At 35.0% G+C, this 19,260-nt stretch overlaps 2 protein-coding genes across 3 annotated transcripts; one reads left to right on the forward strand and one right to left on the reverse strand.

The window, feature by feature from the left end:
- Positions 1-677: 677 nt before the first annotated feature.
- LOC137012103 (E3 ubiquitin-protein ligase TRIM39-like) lies at positions 678-7,542 on the reverse strand. Of its 2 annotated transcripts, none has more exons than XM_067375158.1 (8): positions 7,440-7,542; positions 6,168-6,292; positions 5,440-6,014; positions 5,223-5,318; positions 3,438-3,671; positions 3,225-3,363; positions 2,347-2,373; positions 678-2,225 (listed from the first exon to the last, which is right to left on the reverse strand). In XM_067375158.1, the coding sequence occupies exons 2-8, from the start codon at positions 6,232-6,234 to the stop codon at positions 1,684-1,686; spliced, it is 1,680 nt and encodes a 559-aa protein (XP_067231259.1). In that variant the 5' UTR covers positions 6,235-6,292; positions 7,440-7,542; the 3' UTR covers positions 678-1,683. The 2 variants fall into 2 exon arrangements, with proteins under 2 accessions (XP_067231259.1, XP_067231260.1); XM_067375159.1 differs by having other exon boundaries at positions 6,168-6,289; positions 7,440-7,534.
- Positions 7,543-7,968: 426 nt separating this feature from the next.
- c22h5orf15 (chromosome 22 C5orf15 homolog) lies at positions 7,969-18,140 on the forward strand. Its single transcript, XM_067375160.1, has 3 exons — positions 7,969-8,122; positions 12,346-12,986; positions 14,818-18,140. The coding sequence occupies exons 1-3, from the start codon at positions 7,996-7,998 to the stop codon at positions 14,947-14,949; spliced, it is 900 nt and encodes a 299-aa protein (XP_067231261.1). The 5' UTR covers positions 7,969-7,995; the 3' UTR covers positions 14,950-18,140.
- The last annotated feature ends 1,120 nt before the right edge of the window (positions 18,141-19,260 follow it).

Genomic DNA, 19,260 nt, shown 5'->3' on the forward strand with positions numbered 1-19,260 from the left:
ATATATATATGTAAGTTACTACTGTAAGTTTTGAAGATAATCAACATTAAACATTGTTTCCTGAGAGCAGGGGTGGAAAGAGTACTAAAAAAATATACTCAAGTAAAAGTACTATTACTTCCCCCAAAAAGTGTGTTTTCAGTCCAGACTTTCAGAAACCCATCTGAATTAGAAAAAGTCTGATTTTTGCTGTCAGTCTGAACTTGGCCTTAAAGTAAAAGAGTGGCTTATTTAAAATGACTCATGTGTAGTGAAAAAGATATATAATATATGTAAGATATAAAATAATTAGGGCTGTCCCCAGAGTCATAATAATTTTAACCAAATCCTCAGATGTAAACATCAATGATACAGCCTTACAAAATCCCCAACTTTTTGTAAATGGTCTTTTCTTTTTAACTTTATAAGAAACTCCAATTGCTCGTTGCACTTTCTCCCATTCAAAACAATACGAGTGACGTGTCTTGTGTTATTCTTTGCTTAAACCTCACCTTATACTGTATCGGGGCACATTACCGTATAAATTTATATTATTTCTAACAAAGTGAAATAACTTACAAAATTATTCATAGATGTTATCCCATAAATGCACACATTTGTAGATATATTAATACTGTTTGTGATAATGGAACTTTTTGCAATATATTCAGGTATATTTCACACTCATTTTTATTGCACTTTATTTCATTTTGGATTGATTTCAAGATAGAATGACAAAACTTTACATTTTGAACCTTATGGCATTTTACTTTATCAAACCCTTTTATTAACCCGTATTATTCTGAAGAACAAAATTACATACATATTTTAATTATCTTGGCAAAGTTTTACATTTACAAGAAAACCTCATATATTGTCTTTTGTTACTGATCTCATGATATACTTTGAAACTTTCAAACATGAAAACACAAAACAAGAAACTCATAAATATAATTAAAATTTAAAAGCTTTTCAGATTTATGTAACCAAACATATGGGTCGCTTCTACAGAAGTGGTGTAAAATCTTGATTCTTTTGCAGTTAACATGTTTATAAGGCCACAGAATGTGTGAATATGTACAAATCAAACTGATGACCCTGATTTATGGTTGTGAACCTGAAATGTAAGAATCAAGTCAAGTTATTTCTATAGCGCTTTATTAGCATATTCATAGAACCCCATATACTAAATGAGGCAAGGGTGTAGAGTTACATTCAGGCTATTTTAAGGCATTTCAAGATAAAATATGTTTAAATATCATCATTTTGGTGATCAAAGATGAGTTTTGAGGGATCAAATTATTTACTACAGGGGGACTTTAATGGTGCTTTTCCACTGCATAGTGCAACTATAATGGATCCGTCTATAATCCCACCCACTTTGAATCGGTACTAACAGCAGTGGAGAAGCACCAACAGTGTCACACTCAATTAATTTTTGTGAATCCACTAAAACATATCTGCTATGGTGAGATAATTATGTAGGGTTATTATTGGACACAATAAAACAGAAACAACAATTAATCCATTTAAAGTACCTAACACAAATGTCTGTATTCAGATGCTGTAATCACTGTGATGTAAACCAAGCAGCAAAAACAAATGATTCTCATCCTGTGAGTTAACACATACATTTTAGTGTTTTTAAACATTCATTACATGCAGCCTTATTTTCATCAAATATTTCATATTAGGGGTATGAATTCATTTATTGTAACTGACAGGTGTGATGATCAGTGGAGTTGAGTTTTTACCTCCATTATTAGGGCCTGGGCAAAAATATGGACAGAGTTTGTCATTGAAAGACTGACCAGTGAAAGAGTAGATATGAGAGCTGGACTCCACATCATAAAAGGAGACCAGACCCTCCTCATAATCCACAAACACACCGACCCGCTGCGGCTTCACGCTCAGAGACAGAGAGACGGGAGGATCAGCAAAGGCAATATATTCATTCCACAGTCCCACAATCCAGTATCCATTACTGGGAGTCGGTGTGATCGTTCCCTTCCTGATAATGGATTCTCTGGCCACTCCTAAATCCCAGTCAGTCTTTTCCTTCACCTGCACCTCAAAATAAAATCTCCCTGAGGAGAATCTCTCCTTTCCCAGAACACATATACATTGATCAAATCTCTCTGGATTGTCTGGGAGTTTCTGTTTAATGTCTCCACATCTCACTTGTTTTCCATCATCAGACAGGATGAGTTTTGGATGAGCTGTATCAGGATCCAGAGTCACATCCACTGAGAAAACAGAGAATAAAAAATTCAAAATACAAAGATTTAGTGATGATGATAATGTTTTTAATAATGAATCAGGTCAGTAATGAAGCTGTGAGTGTAATAGTGTAGTGCACACACACACCTGCATACTGCTGCATCCTCTTCAGCTCTGTAGAGACAAATGACAATAAAACATCATCAGATCTATGAGATGTGTGGAATTATAGACAAGCTTTAAGGTTATATTTAAAGAACTGAATAAACATCATGTTTTATCTGATCAATGTGTGTGATCTGATCATCATAAACATACTCCACACGGCTCCTGGGGGTTAATAAAGGCCTTCTGAAGTGAAACGATGCGTTTGTGTAAAAAAAATATCCATATTTAACAAGTTATGAAGTAAAATATCTCACTTCCACACAAGCCACCTTCCGTATTCAAGTTTCGGAGAAAGTGTAAAACTCTTGCAGTTCAAAAAGCTTACGCTACATCCTACGACTTTCCTATTCAACTTATGGAAAAAGCTCAACTGACGTGACGGCGACGCCACTTTCTTCGTAACTTGAATATAGAAGACAGTCTGGCAGAAGCTAGATATTTTATTTCATAACTTGTCTGGATATTTTTTTACACAAACACATCGCTTCACTTCAGAAGGACTTTATTAATCCCCCGGAGACGTGTGGAGTATGTTTATGATGGATGGATGCACTTTCTTCAGCTCAGACTCATTGTTTCCCGTTCACTGCCATTATACTGTAAAGCTCAGATGCGTCAGGATATTTATTAAAATATCTCAGATTGTGTTCATCAGAAAGACGAAAGTCACATACACCTAGTATGGCTTGAGGGTGAGTAAAGCTTGGAGTAATTTTCATTTGAAAGTGAACTAATCCTTTAATCTACATTTTCCAGCTCATTTTCCATTAGAAACGTACATACAACTGCAATCATACAAACTATGGAATTGATGAATATATATATATATCTGTATGGTGTGTTTGATACTGTCGTACCAGTTAGTGTGAGTTTCTCCTGTAGAGTGTCCTGCAGTTGAGTCAGAGCTTTCCTCAGAGTCTCCAGACTTTCATCCGTCTTCATACTGATCTCAGACCAGTTCCTGGTGTTTCTAGGGCTGCACAGGGATGAGTAGGTCTAGAGCAGAAGAGAGGAGAAATCCTTCAGCATGGGGAGTGTCATTACCATTGATCAGAGAGATGTTGACTGACCTGTAGAAGGTGGAGGTGATCTTCAGTGTGTGAGAGCTCCTCCAGCTCAGTGTTTCTCATCTTTAGCTCCGTGATCTCCTGCTCCAGCTCTTCAATGAGCTCTTCCTCCTGTTTCTCTGCTGCTTTCTGCTGCTCCTCCATCATCTCCAGCAGTTCAGTCTGACATCTCTCAATGGAGCGGATCAGATCAGTGAAGAGCTCGACACGGGCTGCTTTCTGCTTCTCTGTGTTTCTCTGCTCAACAAATTATTAGTGGTGTTTGATAAGACAAGAGTATATAGTTACTATAGCTCATAATTCAGTGTATTAAGGGTTCATCAAAATAACTCTATCCTGAACCGACTGCACTGAATGATTCCTCGATATTATAGATTATTTACATTATAGACACAATACCGACAGTTACTTTGTCTATTTTTGCTTTGCCAGGAAAAACAGTTCCAACACAGCAGAATCACCAGAGATAAATCAACTCTGCTTGGAGTGCATATGATCACTAAATAGTGTTAAACTGACACTGAAGCAGAGTTAAAGTCAATGGGATAATTAAGAGATTAATCAAGCAATGAATGAGTGTTAGTGATGAACACCTGCTGTTAACAAGCTGAATCACTGAAGAAAAGATAATCCTCCTCTCCTGAGATCTTGAGATATAATGTCTTTTATCTTCAGCTGATTTCATCTAAGACTGTGGCTGAAGTCAGTTGTAGTTCTTGTGTTTCTCTTTTCATCATTGATTCTGCTTGTTAACAGCAGGTGTTCATCACTAATGCTCAATCATCACTTATTTAACCGCTTAATTATCTCATTAACTTTAACTCTGCTTCAGTGATTCTACTGTGAACTTAAAAAAAAAAAAAAAAAAAAAAAAACTTTAATGTTATAAAGCAGTGGTTCCCAAACTTTTTAGCTTGGAGTACCCCCTGAAGGGATTACCATCCTTCTGCGTACCCCCTCTCTTCTACTTCAATTGCAGTCACACCTTTACCATTAAGGGAAAATATAAGTAAAACTTTTAAATATTAAACTAAAACCGCCAGTAAGTCACTGTTTTTATGAGTGAGTCATCGAGTCATTCATTCAGTAACGAAGCAAGTGGCTGTGAATGAATCATTGAATCATTGACTGTCATGATTCGTTCAAAGCCGCAGAATTGTTCGCGAAACACAGACGTGTGTTGTAGTTCTGCTGTGGTTTTCATTAGAACTATTATTTCATTGCAAAATAGAGTAAATACTGACAGTACTGTGTTTAAAATGTACATTTTGTTTTTTGACTTGTATAATAATGTCACGTTTGCAGTCATGTGGATATTTGGGAACAATTGCATTCTTGCTCTTTATCATCATTAAATACAAGAACTCACGTAAGGTATGTTTTTGTATCGGAGAAAGTTTGAGTCTTAAATCGAAATTAATCCATTATCTGTGTCTATATTTGTTCTTCATGCGAGTAAGTGCTAAATCCCCACTTTTACAAAGGTGCATTTTCGAGAACAACAGTAATTTAGCGTGATTTAAGGCAGCAGATTCGGCACGCAATCTATCCTATGCATGCTGCTTCTGTGGATACAGTCCTTTTTGACTGCAAATGATGAGGTAATTTGATTTAATGTACTTGATTTACGACATTTTGACATTAGAAATACATGCTCGATTTTAATATTATTTTAAGGTAGAATTAAATGAACTATCAGCATTTTGTCCCCTGAACTAACTGATATAATAAATATTAAATACTAAATAATAAATATTTAATAAAACTAAATTACATAATTTAACTCACTTTTCTGACTTCTGATGAGTGTTTGATGTCTTGAATCTTCATGATTCTGTCCTGGATAATCTGCTGCACTCCTTTCTGTGTTTTCATCAGTTGAGACTATAGACAGAACAACACAGACACATTTATCATAACAGAGATTTACTGTCCTGTCAGGAAACACACAATTGTTTTCATGCGTGTTGAGCCCATTAAAAGTAGTTTTAATAGTAACTTCTACCTTCTTCTCCTCACTCTCCTCTTCTATAGAAACAGTGTTGTGGTTCTTGTGGTCTGTCACGTCACACATCGGACACACACATGTCTGATCATCTCTACAGAACAGCTCCAGAGGTCTCTCATGTTTCGGACATATATATTCCTCCAGATTACTCACAGGATTGATCAGTTTGTGTTTCTTTAAACCTGCCACTCTCAAATGACGCTCCAGGTGAGTTTCACAGTAAGAGCTCTGACACACCAGACACGACTTCAGGGCTTTCTGCTTTCTTTCCTCACAGATGTCACACAGAACATCAGTTTCTTTCCGAACTTCAGTTGTTTTCTCAGGAAAACAACTTTTCTTATAGTGATCTACAAGCTCTCTGAGTGTGGTATTAGTCTTGAGATCAGGTCTGTGCTTGAATGTTTCTTTACAACATGGACAGCTGCAGGTCTGGCTGTTGTCCCAGCACTTATTCAGACAGGTCTTGCAGAAGTTGTGTCCACATGAAGTGCTGACTGGATCATTGAACACGTCCAGACAGATAGAGCACTGAAGCTCCTCAGTCAGTGGACCACTGGAGGAAGACAAATCTGGAAACAGAAATTATGAGAATTAATGATCATCAATAGTAGTCAAATGTAGAATGTGAACATTGTGCAGAGCTTGAATCTGGACAACATGTGGCTACTCTGAAGAAGCTAAAATATAAGAAGTCATGCAGTGATTCTTTTTTCTTAACTTACCTGGAGGCAGATTTATACGTCTCCTGGTCTCTCTTCCTTGTGATGATATTGATGCCGATTCTGCCATTGCTCTTCCCCTATTAATCCTTTTCAAGATGAACCTCAACAAACTAAACTACGGGCTGCTGATCAGAAAAGTACAAATAATTAATTCTCTCCTCAAAATACACAGATATGTTTTAAGACTAAGAATATTTAGGGGCCAAGCACTGAAGATGCAAAGGCACTTATTGTAATCGTTGGTTTTCTTCTTCTTCTGCTCTTGTCTATGGCAACCTATAGAACCGTATGGTTAACCAATCAGATTTTGGAGTCTCTAACTTAATAGCACCAAACTGTGCGCAAAATTTCACATACATTTATGCTAATAACTTTTGAACCATAAGGGCTAGGAAGAAAAAAAAAGTCCTCTGATTCCTTGGCACGAGATGATTCGAAGTCATGAAACATTTCCTCCATTTTGAAATTTCTGAAAAACCTACTTTTTCTTTTTTGCCATTGCTCCAATTTTCATTACAATAAAACCAGATCACCTTCAGACCATGCCCACAAAAAGTTATAGAATTCAAGTCGATCCCTCAAACCGTTTTCAAATAATTCACAAAACATTTTATGTAAAGCTTGTGAAAATAAATGTAAGGCTGTATCTCCGCAATGCTTTATTGTAATCAGACCAAACTTGGTACATCACAAGCACGTCCTGAAGTTACATGCTGCGTTTCAATGCAGCGCCACCTACTGGTCTGGATATATGAAAAATGAATATTTTTGCTTATAACTTATGAACAGTTTGTCAAAAAATCATATAATAATGGTCTTGGGGCGGTGGGATTCGGGGTGGCATTCCGAGTTAAATGATATCCAATATTGCCATATCGACCATTTTGCATTTTGTAGAAAATGTTGTATTTTATTCATTATTTTTGCTCAAAATCATCTCCAAATGTCTTTATTTACTAAATTTTGCAGTTGATCTGCTTGCTTTTATGATTTCTTCTGTTGTGATTGGCCCCTTAATTGCTGCTTGCAGCTATATTTTTATATCTATAGTTTTCATGTTTGTTGTGTGAAAAACAACAAACTTTACATCCAATCAGTCAAATGACATTAACAATACGATTCTGAAAACATTTCAGTGCAGTGAACAGCTAAAGTAGTTGAGTATTTGACATGCTTAGACCTGGTTCTGTTCAACTTATTTCAGTTTGTCATAAATCCTACTAAACCAGAGCAATTCCATCAGAAACCTGTTCAGCACAGTCTCTCACTTACCTGTGAGTATCACAAGTCTCTCTGAACGGCTCAATAAATATTCTGTTGTTTAGAGAAGTTGATCGTTTCAGGTGTCCATATTGTTGTTGATCAAGTTAGTTTCATTTTCTCTACAGTGATGTCAGAGCTCATCCTGTATTTACACCTTTACATTTGTCTCTGAATTTGGTGTTCTTTAATTCATGCATGTCTGTATGAGTGTTATATATATATATATATATATTTAAAAAAATAAATAGATTTTTTTAATCTATTTATTTATATCTATTTATATAAATACATTTTATAAATACATTATATAAAATAAAATAATTAGGATTATCCCCACTGGCATAATAATTTTTTACAAAATATAACTGATACAACCTTACAAAATCCCCAACTTTTTTTTTTTTATGATGAACGTTAAACTTTATAAGAAACTCCTTTAATCTTGGATCCAGTTCTCCATGTAAATCAAAATGGCTTCAAAATTTTTTGCAACAAATCCTGCGTGAAAATCGAGGACTTTGCAACCCCAGTCACAACGCAGCGGCTACACGGAGCATGCGCGCTGATGACGGCGTCATTCAAGATGGCGACGTTCCGGAAGACTCGATGCAGGGATTCAGCTATGGGAATATTCGCAGTTTTAATGACACTGCTGATCTTTTCTGTGAGCTGCGCTCCGTTGACACCAGCAGGTTAGTGAAGAATTTCCCTTCAGACATCGACGGGTTGTTCACTGCGACCAGGGGTGTCATAACATAATGCTGATACAATCGAGCCCAAGTTTCGTGTCAAAGTTAACCTGTGACTGAAGTTGCGTCCCAAATGACGCTCTATACACTATGCACTATGTTTCCTTTTTGCCACTTAAATGTCTTTCTCATCAAATGTTTGTGTCTCGATTCCAATAAATTTACATTATGTCATATAAGCCATAGAAAACTCACACAAGACTCTTGATTCCGATACCGGAAGTCTCGTGCTCTTTGTGACGTGGTCAGTTTGTCAACTGTCATGGCTTTGTAAACAAAACGCGAACTTTGGGTTTTGACTCCTGAAATTGTTTACAGTTTACTCATGGAGCCGCATTGAGATCTCTATATCATATCTTAAAATGAAGATTGCACAAGAAACGTTTTAAGAACCAGAATTTAAAATGATATTGAGAGATCTTTAATACTTCTTGAGTTTGCAAACAAACACAAGTGCTTTCCCCCATTTTTGAACTGTCACTGTTGGCATATAATGAAACAGATTTTACTAATAGACCTACCAATCTGACAAAATTGACAAATGTTTTTGATACATGTAACCTTAATAAATAAGGTTATAACATCTAAAGCTACTAGATTAACTTACTTAAATTTTAAATATTGCTAGATAAATAAACAACAAGTAATAAAATAGTAATAAATAATCATATTATGAGTACTAGCACAAATTAATTTATGTAGGTTTAAACAGGAGATTTTCAGGTACAGAAATTGTAATATCTATTACTATGTAACTATAGATATATAATATAACTATAGATTAAACTTTATTAATCAGTCGAGAGCAGTTACAGATGCATATAATGTTTTGAAATGTTGAAAATATAAAACGTTAAATACTGTTATTTGAAATTATTTAAAAAATGAAGACACTTTAAATGTGAAATTAAATCCACCAGTAGGTGGCAGCGAATCACTGTTAATGAGTGAATCATTGAGATTCAACCGATTCATTCAAATGGCTGATTCATTCAGGAAGTGTTGCTCAGAGACACAAAACAATTCTGTGGACTTTGGAACTATTTTCGTTAGTTAAATACAGACGATTTGGTGTCTAAAATGTAAGTCACTTGATATTAGGTTCTTGTTCACTAAACTGTACGCTGAATAAAATCAATATAACATTTGTAATTGTTGATATTTGGAGAAAAACGGTGCTGTGTAATATTGGTTAACTATCTTTTACATTTATATCATTTAATATATACTGGGGCATTTTTGCCCCTTACCTTGAATTCTGGGGCATTCTAAATTTTAATAGTCTAAATCACGCAGTGAAAGCGTGCACTATAAATATGCACAAGCACTAGTCTAACCTACTAGACTACATCATGTAGAGCATGCGTGCACTCAATGGGTGTGTTTTTGTTAGGTTTTGTAAATTGAGGGACATACTCGATAATTTCAGATTGTTAAATCGACAATTATAATATCATAGACGATATATATCGCACAACCGACAGCACTGGCCCCGGGCGAGCCCTGCTGTACAAAATAGTGGATTACTCAATAAATATTCTTCCATGACAATTAATCTTCTGGCTTTCATTATTCTTGTCATTCTACAGAAAAAAATATTAACAAAATTAAAAAATCTGAGCCGGGGAATTTTCTGAAATTTCTTTTAAAAAATGTTACATTCAGCTGTCGCAAATTTGTTGACTTTTGAAAATTACGTTTTTTGTTTTGTTTTTTTCTACCCAGGAAGGAGTGGTTTTGATGCACAGATGTTTTTATTGTCTCTCATAACAAAAATCTTTTAACAAAAATTCTATTATTGCCCCTTAGCAGATTTTGACTCTTATATTGGAATTACTCCGTAGCGATAGTGGTAGGACAACTTACATCACCATCTACTGTCGATAATGGGAAATGCATTAAAAGCAGAGGCAGGAAAATCCCTCCCCATCCGTGCCAGCACATCAAACCCTCCAAACTTTGTTTCCAACCATTTATGTAGTTCCGATTTGATGTTGAATCTAAATGCCAATTAAAAAAAAAAAATCAGTTTGAGTGAATGATTCAATGACTCACTCATAAATACTTCACCTGTTTTATTACTGGATAAATCAGTGTTTCTGAACGAATCTCTTGAATGAATGATTCAATAACAAATACATTTTTTAACTTTCACTTGTCGCCACCTACTGGTGTAACGATGTAACTGCTACAATTGTTATTTGAAGCGCCATGTTTTGCTCTATTTTTGCTTCCGTAGACATCAGTGTTTATATCCGAACTACAAACTTTTACCCCAGTTCTGTTTGTGTAGCTGTTTCATACTTGATCAGTGCCAACGCAGATCCGAATGTTTGCTGCACTGTAAACCCGAATAAGTTGGCAAAACTCAAACTAATTTTTAAGTTAAGAAATTCAATACGTAAGCATAACTGGCAGATTTGTATTTTTTACTCAGACATTTTGATTGTTCTTAACTTGAAATGTTTGAGTACACTAATTCATACAAAACTTAAAATTTTCATGTAACCTCGATTTGAAAATTTTTATTGGTGTAAACTTAGCTAAGCTAAATTATGCTAATTTGCTAACATGTTAACAATAGCATGGTATAGCACCTCTTGTCACCATGATGTTAACTCTCCAAAAACCCACATTAACAGAAACTCTTCTAACTCTTCTAATCACTACTGAATCTCCCACTTAACATTAATCTTGCACACACACACACACACACACACACACACACACACACACACACACACACAAAAAAATGCATAACACTTCATTTTAGCATCCCTTTCGAGTGCCATGGGCAGAGAATACTGGGAAATAGAAATCTCAGCCCAGTTCCAGTTAAACTTAAGTTTGTCTAAATTAAACGAAATAAGTTCATAACACTCAAAACAATGAAACAGTTCAGTTTACTCAAAATATATCAGTTCTGTGAACTGAAACAAAGTGCTAAATACTAGGGTTGCAAAATTCTGGGAATTTTCAAAGCTGGAAACTGTTCATGGGAATTAATGGGAATATTGCCATAAACAAGGAATTTGCAAAATTGCAGGTTAGCCTATAATGGGGAACATAAATGTAGTTGGAAAAAAAAAACATCTTGCTGCTTAATTTTGGTTAAAACAATCAGATTTAATGCAATTTCAGTTTAATTTTTATCTTGCACATTCCTCAATCACATTCACACAGCACATGACTTACTGCAGGGATATTGAGGCCACGCCCCCTGCATGCACTGTGCATCCCCCAGTCCATAACATGCACATTTGATCAAAAATACAGAAAAAAACTGTAATATTGTGAAATATAACTACAATTTAAAATAATGGTTTTCTATTTTAATATACATTAAAATATGAATTATTTCTGTAATGCAAAGATGAATTTTCAGTGTCACATGATCCTTCAGAAGTCTAATATGTTAATTTGATACTCAATTATCAATGTTGGAAACAGTGTTGCTGCTTAATATTTTTTATAACGTGATACTTTTTCAATGAATCCTGAAAAAAGTATTGCATGTTCCAAAATATATTAAGCAGCAAAACATTGATAGTAACTGAGGATCAAATCAGCATATTAGAATGATTTCTGAAGGATCATGCGATACTGAAATAAATAACACATAACAATTGCTGCAATAAAATATATTTTACATATTTACTAAATTAGAATTAATTAAATGCAAAAAAGAAATAACTGCTATTTCATGTTATGACCAAACAAAATGTTTATATTTATGTTTGTATATGATACATTTTATGTAAATATTATACATTTTATGTACATTTCCCAAAATTCCAAATAATTCCCATAAATTCCTGTTAAGTAGCCAAATTGGAATGTTTCCAAAATTCCCCAGGTTAAGTTCCCATGGAAACCGCCCCTTTTTCAACCCTACTAAATACTCATAAAAGTTAATTTGACTGAACTAATTTGTTTAATTTAAGTTTTTCCTACTCAAACCAATGAATTATTTTGAGCGTTAGGGTTCACAGTGTGTGATCATACTTGTTAAAGTTTTAATAGACATTTAGGAATAAAATCGTGTGGGTGTTTGAATCAAGATTGCGATTATTTTTTAACGATTAATCATGCAGCTCTACATGAAACTGTGGCCTGTCATGTCCTCGAAAGATGTGAAAGTAATGTGGCTTGTTTTCCATCCACAGCTGTTGTGCAACAGGATGCTGTTAAGGAAATAACTTCAAACATCACAGTAGCTTCTCATAAGGAAGTGTCGAATGCCCAGAATGTCAGTAATGGGAGCAAATCGGGCAAGGTTACGATTGTGATGCCAGCTCCCGCTATTGACACCAACAGCAGCACCAAAGCAGCGGTCACTCCCACCGCTCCACCTACGACCACTGCCGCAGACCAGCACAAAACCGCCCCAGAACAGACCACACCTGCCAAACTTGGAGCACCAGAGACTACCGCTGCACCTGCAGACACGCCAGCCGCCGTCTCCACCCCTGCAGGAGGCAAAGCAGAGAGCACCGTAGATTACATGGGTGAAAGCACGTCTCTAGGACTGGCTCCAGAATTGAAAGGCAACATAGATAATGAGAATGATGATGAAGGTGATGGTGATGATGATGATGATTACATGGGTGACATTGGAACACCTCAACACACCCAGGGTATGAGGAAAGACGACACTCCCCCTGAGAGCGCTGAACAAATACATGTTCAAATCAAGGACACAACCATCTATACAACCCAGGATGAAGATTCCCACTTCTTCTTTCATCTGGTTGTCATCGCCTTTCTAGTTGCCATCGTGTACATCACCTACCACAACAAGAGAAAGGTATGTGGCAACTTGTTTGATAGGATGTGGCATTGCAAAAGAAAATGGGCTTCTCTTTGATCTAATTGCATTATTTGTAGTGCATTTATGTCATTTAAAAGTTTTTTCAATATCTAGTAAGCATTTAATTTCACAAACCTTGCAGTCTTAGTTGAGACTCGCAGACTTTCGTTTTCAAATTAGCGCCAATTCGGGGGCGGAAATTTCTTGAATGGTGGGTTATTATTCGTAATGGAAAAAAACACAACAATTACAAAAACATCCAGTCAGTACATGTCCCTAATAAGTGATTTCTGCACGTCTGAATGAACGGTTTCGTCTTACACACGTGCCGCTCAGGGTGTGTTCAGCGTCTGCCGTCTCAATATATGAGAACATATGAACTGTATCTCCAGAGCTGCTTTGAGAGTCTCTTCACAAACTTTTCACTGTTTCATGTGAGGAAAAAGTACCGTCAAGTCAAATAAACACTGAAACTGAAGCTATGATCTTCACGACAAACCTTCAAAATAAAAGTTTGCTTTAACTTCAAGAAATTATGACCGAAATATATCACTACTGTAGCCTAACATGTACTTCTCAAAGCAATAATAATATTATTTCTAAGGAATATCATACAACATAGATTTTTTTTTTCTTCCATAATTTTAGTTTTAAATGTATACAGTTCTGTTGTGCAGCATCTTATTTGACAGCAAATAAAAATGCAATGTTTTGTTGTAAATTGTTACATTTTCATTTGATTACATTTTTAAAGCTTGATTTAAATGGTCAGTTTTGTATTAAATCATAAAACACAGAATCCCAAACAAATAAAATGGAAAACACTGAATTTAAGGAAAAATAAAATGGATTTCTAAAGTAAAAGGTAGCTGCTCTATGCAGTTTACATTTACATTCATTTTCAAAGTCATTCTCAAGGCCTTTCCCCATTAATGGTAAATGAATGTTGTGATAAATGTTGATATCATATGATATGGGAAAGATATTATATCGCCTTAGCACATATAATTAAAATTAGAGATGCACCAATATATCGGCCAATAATCTGTATTATCGATGCTATGCAAAGCATTTGTGCTCTGTGTAAAGAAAATGCTAAGAAACCAGTTTGATGTTTAATATTAATAGTATTATATGAATTAATAACATTCAGAGTTAATAAATATTTATTTAATTTTCAGAATGTAGTAAATGTATTGATATTAATTTGAGTTATGTGTTTGTTTATAAGTGATACCAATTACTCTGAAACAAGTTGATGAAGTGGAGAGAATAAAGTTTTTATTTGCATTTCTTTCATAGTATTTAAATATATAATGAGAACCCCAAACTATCGCTATCGGTAGATATCACTCTGAATAATTGGCTATCGGTAGAGAAATTTAGCAATTAAAATCACTTGATTTTAAACAGCAATGCTTAAAAATGCATGCAAATGAGTAGCTTTCTTGATGGCGTGGCACGGCAACGTCATGTGAGCGTAACTGCGATAAAGATGATAGTCCAAAATCTCATCCGGTTGACAAATTTCGACCTGTTTATTGTGTCTATCGTTCTATCAGTGATTATGATCAAAAGAAAATAAACTTAGATGAAGTTCAAATTTTATGCCATTTGTTGTTATGGTATTTTCTCTCATCAAAAAAAATGGTATCAAATATCGATTTTCTAAAAAATGTATTGTAAAGATAGAAATTTCTTGGCAACACCAGTTCACACACATGTCAGATCAAGCAGTATATAAAATCAAGGTGACGAAAGGCATATAAATGTATTTGCATTGAATGAAGTGTCATCATCATTGCTCTGTATCTTTCCTCTGGTGTAGCTGATGCTGCTGGCTCAGAGTCGCCGCTGGCGGGACGGCTTCTGCTCACGCGGGGTGGAGTATCACCGCCTCGACCAGAACGTCAACGAGGCCATGCCTTCGCTCAAGATGACCGACGATTACATCTTTTGACCAACTGAAGAAGAGGAAATGCAAACGGTTGATTTTGTCTACACATGGTGTCTTATTTAATCAAGGGGAGGAGGGATTGTGCTTTCATAGTCGTTTGTTTATTTCGTGTGCATTCTTCAGATGGGCTTTTCTGCTTGTGTTTTCTTTGGTGTCTAACAGCAGATGTTTTGAATGCTGTTGATGTGTTTAAAGTTTTCAGACTGTTCTTCAGCAGAACGTAATTTTTACATGTCTGCTGGATCATTGTTCAAGAAAAACAAATGAAGGTATGTCCCTATAGATGTTTGATTATAAACTTGCTTTCTGTTACATAGGCCAAGCACAAAATACAGACGATTCATTTGCTTCCATTACAGTGGTTTGTTGACCTCTGTTCTGTGAAGATGTGTGTTAGAGCTGCACAATTAATTGTTAAAAGATCACAATCTCGATTCAAACACTCACACAATCTTATTCCTAAGTGACAGCGATTCATCGCTCTATTAAACCTTTGACAAGTATAATCACAGCGAACATTCAGATCTGCGTTGGCAGAGAGAGAGCAGTTGTCACGCATAGCTATGAAACAGCTTTTCAACCACACAGTATCATTAATTCTGTGGAACAAACATTCAAATTATTACAGAAGTACTGGGATACAAGTTTATAGTTTGGATATAAACGCTGATGTCTACGGTAGCGATCAAAACAGTAAATAACTTTTGTAAGTAACTGATGCTTCAAATTGTATCATCAAGATTGTATCATTACATTGTTACACCACTAGGTGGTGACAAGTGACTGTTTAAAAATGTATTTGTCATTGAATTAGTCATTCAAGAGATTTGTTCAAAAACGCTGATTCATCGCGTCTATGAGTGAGTCATTGAATCATTCATTTAAAACATTTGTTCAAAAATGCTGATTCACCCAGTAATGAAACGAATGAAGTCTTTGAGTGAGTCATTGAATCATTCAAGACCTTTGTTCAAGAATGCTGATTCACCCAGTAATGAAACAAGTGAAGTCTTTGAGTGATTCATTGAATCATTAATATAAAACATTTGTTCAAAAATGCTGATTCACCCAATTATGAAACAAGTGAAGTCTTTAAACGAGTCATTGAATCAATAATTTAAGACATTTGTTCACAAATGCTGATTCACCCAATAATGAAACGAACGAAGTCTTTGGGGAGTCATTGAATCATCCAAGACGTGTTCAAAAATGCTGATTCATCCAATAATGAAACAAATGAAGTCTTTGGGTGAGTCATTGAATCATTCAAGACGTATTCAAAAATGCTGATTCACCCAATAATGAAACAAGTGAAGTCATTGAACCATTCAAGACGTATTCAAAAATGCTGATTCACCCAGTAATGAAACAAGTGAAGTCATTGAATCATTCAAGACGTGTTCAAAAATGCTGATTCACCCAATAATGAAACAAATCAAGTCTTTGAGTGAGTCATTGAATCATTCAAGACGTTTTCAAAAATGCTGATTCACTCAGTAATGTAACAAATGAAGTCTTTGGGTGAGTCATTGAATCATTCAAGACGTGTTCAAAAATGCTGATTCACTCAGTAATGAAACAAGTGAAGTCATTGAATCATTCAAGACATTTGTTCAAAAACTGATTCATCCAGTAATGAAACAAGTGAAGTCTTTGAGTGATTCATTGAATCATTAATTTAAAACATTTATTCAAAAATGCTAATTCACCCAATAATGAAACAAATGAAGTCTTTGGGTGAGTCATTGAATCATCCAAGACGTGTTCAAAAATGCTGATTCACCCAATAATGAAACAAATGAAGTCTTTGGGTGAGTCGTTGAATCATCCAAGACTTGTTCAAAAATGCTGATTCACCCAATAATGAAACAAGTGAAGTCATTGAATCATTCAAGACATTTGTTCAAAAACTGATTCATCCAGTAATGAAACAAATTAAGTCTTTGGGTGAGTCATTGAATCATTCAAGATGTATTCAAAAATGCTGATTCACTCAGTAATGTAACAAATAAAGTCTTTGGGTGAGTCATTGAATCATTCAAGACGTATTCAAAAATGCTGATTCACTCAGTAATGTAACAAATAAAGTCTTTGGGTGAGTCATTGAATCATTCAAGACGTATTCAAAAATGCTGATTCACCCAGTAATGAAACAAGTGAAGTCTTTGAGTGATTCATTGAATCATTAATTTAAAACATTTATTCAAAAATGCTGATTCACCCAGTAATGAAACAAGTGAAGTCTTTGAATCATTCATTTAAAATATTTGTTCAAAAATGCTGATTCACCCAGTAATGAAACAAGTGAACAAAAATAAATAGTGATTCTCGATGTATCCAGATTGGTGCAGCTCTAGTGTGTGTTCAGCACAGATCCTATGTTGAGAACCCATGCTGACTCCAGAACAGCAATACTGTCATTGAATGTGTGTTTGCTGCAGCCGTCTCGGGCTGGTCCCCTTTATGTTGGTGTTATGACTTCAGTGAAGTTGTTTTATATTGCACATGATGTCTTGATGATCAGGGTCTGTCGTTTGCCAAAATCAAATTTATTTTTATTGTTTCCTTGTCTTTCTTTGAAGCCACTTTGTGTGAGTGTTGCCCAATATCAAACACGACTGTAGCAGCAGCAGAAGTCGTCATATCAGTGTGTGTGTGTGTGTGTGTAGACCTGCTTCAGCTAGAACACTAATAACATTATGAGCCTTTTCCCTCGTCGGAGCACATGAGGGTTGTGTCTGTGCATGAATACCGCACTTCTTCAATAAAGCACCTCTGTATGCAGACAGTCACTGAGTGTGTCTTTCATTATGATATTGGATTTTATTCGTACACAATGCTGTATCAGTGAATGACGTCATGTGCATGACAAACACTCAACTTTTTTGTCGATTTTTTCTTTTTCTTTTTCAGTTTCCCACTGTTTTTAAATCACGTTCAGACACTTGTTGGTTGATTATTATGCATATAAGCTCACATACAATTGTAGGTTATTACAGCATAATTTCACATATTAAATGAATAATCATGTTAAAGTCATCATCAGTCATCTCAATCCTTTATTCAAACCACCAGATCTTTTTAATCTAAATACTAAAATATAATATAATGTGTGTGTGAAATGTATGTGTTACTGTGTGTATCTCATTATATTGAAGGCTTGAATACATAGATATGAATAAAAAAGAATAAATGCAAAAAAAGAAAAATGTCATTTGTATTTTTGTAATTTGTATTCAATAGATTAGTGGATAAATCTTACTAATTTGTTAAATTGAATTGCAATATTTGTGTGTGTGTGTGTGTGTGTGTGTGTGTGTGTGTGTGTGTGTGTGTGTGTGTGTGTGTGTGTGTGTGTGTGTGTGTGTGTGTGTGTGTGTGTGTGTGTGTGTGTGTGTGTGTGTGTGTGTGTGTGTGTGTGTGTGTGTGTGTGTGTGTGTGTGTGTGTGTGTGACCACTGGGAGGCAGTAGAGTCCATGGAAACCAGTATACCTTGAGATGGGCTGTAAAACATTCTCAGTACATTTCCATGATTTCTCCCATATGCGTATCATAGATATTATATCGGTTGCAATATAGTTAGCTGATAAAATATGAGCATAAAATATATATTTACTACAGAATTTTCCATGCATAATTTTTCCAATATTTTATTAATTTCCATGACTTTGTGAGGCCTGGAAATCATCATTTTAAGATTGATATTTTCAGTTTTTCCACAACCGGGACCATAGTGAGTGTTTGTAATCTTATTTATAAAGTGTATGACACTAGTGAATATAGTAAGCTAGATTATCTTTCTCTGTCTGTTTATAGATTCATACACTTGAATGTTATATTTTTCATTTACTTCATATATTTCAGTGTGAGGGAAAACTATGAAACATTTACCTGAACTCTACCCTCATATCTTTAACTTTGTACAAGATATCAATTGCAACTCGCTGATCACATGGTAAATTAAATATTAGAAATATCTTCATTTGTATTTGGAAGATTAACCAAAGCAGATTTGGAATGAGTAAATGATGACAGAATTGTCATTTTTGGTGAACTATCCTGTTAAAAAATGTAATATAATAAGCACACATGGCAAAACTGCACTAGAAAAAGATTTAATAAGAGAACTGATGTTACTCATATCCTACAAAATTAAACGTGTAATATAAAATATTTAAAGTCCCCCTGTGGTGAAAATCAAGTTTTTAATGTTGTTGATATGTCTGTGATGTTTTTAATATGCTTTCAGTCAAACCATGTTCAAATTCATCAGTGTTTACTGTTTAAACTGCAGTGATCTAAAGACAGTTTCAA

Source organism: Chanodichthys erythropterus, chromosome 22, assembly GCF_024489055.1.
Source record: "Chanodichthys erythropterus isolate Z2021 chromosome 22, ASM2448905v1, whole genome shotgun sequence".
NCBI classification, from domain to species: domain Eukaryota; kingdom Metazoa; phylum Chordata; class Actinopteri; order Cypriniformes; family Xenocyprididae; genus Chanodichthys; species Chanodichthys erythropterus.

Bases quoted from the DNA above. Each gene is read 5' to 3' on its own strand.
- LOC137012103 (XM_067375158.1), bottom strand. From the start codon at position 6,234: ATGGCAGAATCGGCATCAATATCATCACAAGGAAGAGAGACCAGGAGA. The intron at 3,672-5,222 runs GTGAGTTAAATT...TTTGTTGAGCAG, and splicing joins ACTCATCAGAAGTCAGAAAA to AGAAACACAGAGAAGCAGAA. The intron at 3,364-3,437 runs GTCAGTCAACAT...CTTCTGCTCTAG, and splicing joins ATCACCTCCACCTTCTACAG to ACCTACTCATCCCTGTGCAG.
- c22h5orf15 (XM_067375160.1), top strand. From the start codon at position 7,996: ATGACGGCGTCATTCAAGATGGCGACGTTCCGGAAGACTCGATGCAGG. The intron at 8,123-12,345 runs GTTAGTGAAGAA...TTCCATCCACAG, and splicing joins CGCTCCGTTGACACCAGCAG to CTGTTGTGCAACAGGATGCT. The intron at 12,987-14,817 runs GTATGTGGCAAC...CCTCTGGTGTAG, and splicing joins CCTACCACAACAAGAGAAAG to CTGATGCTGCTGGCTCAGAG.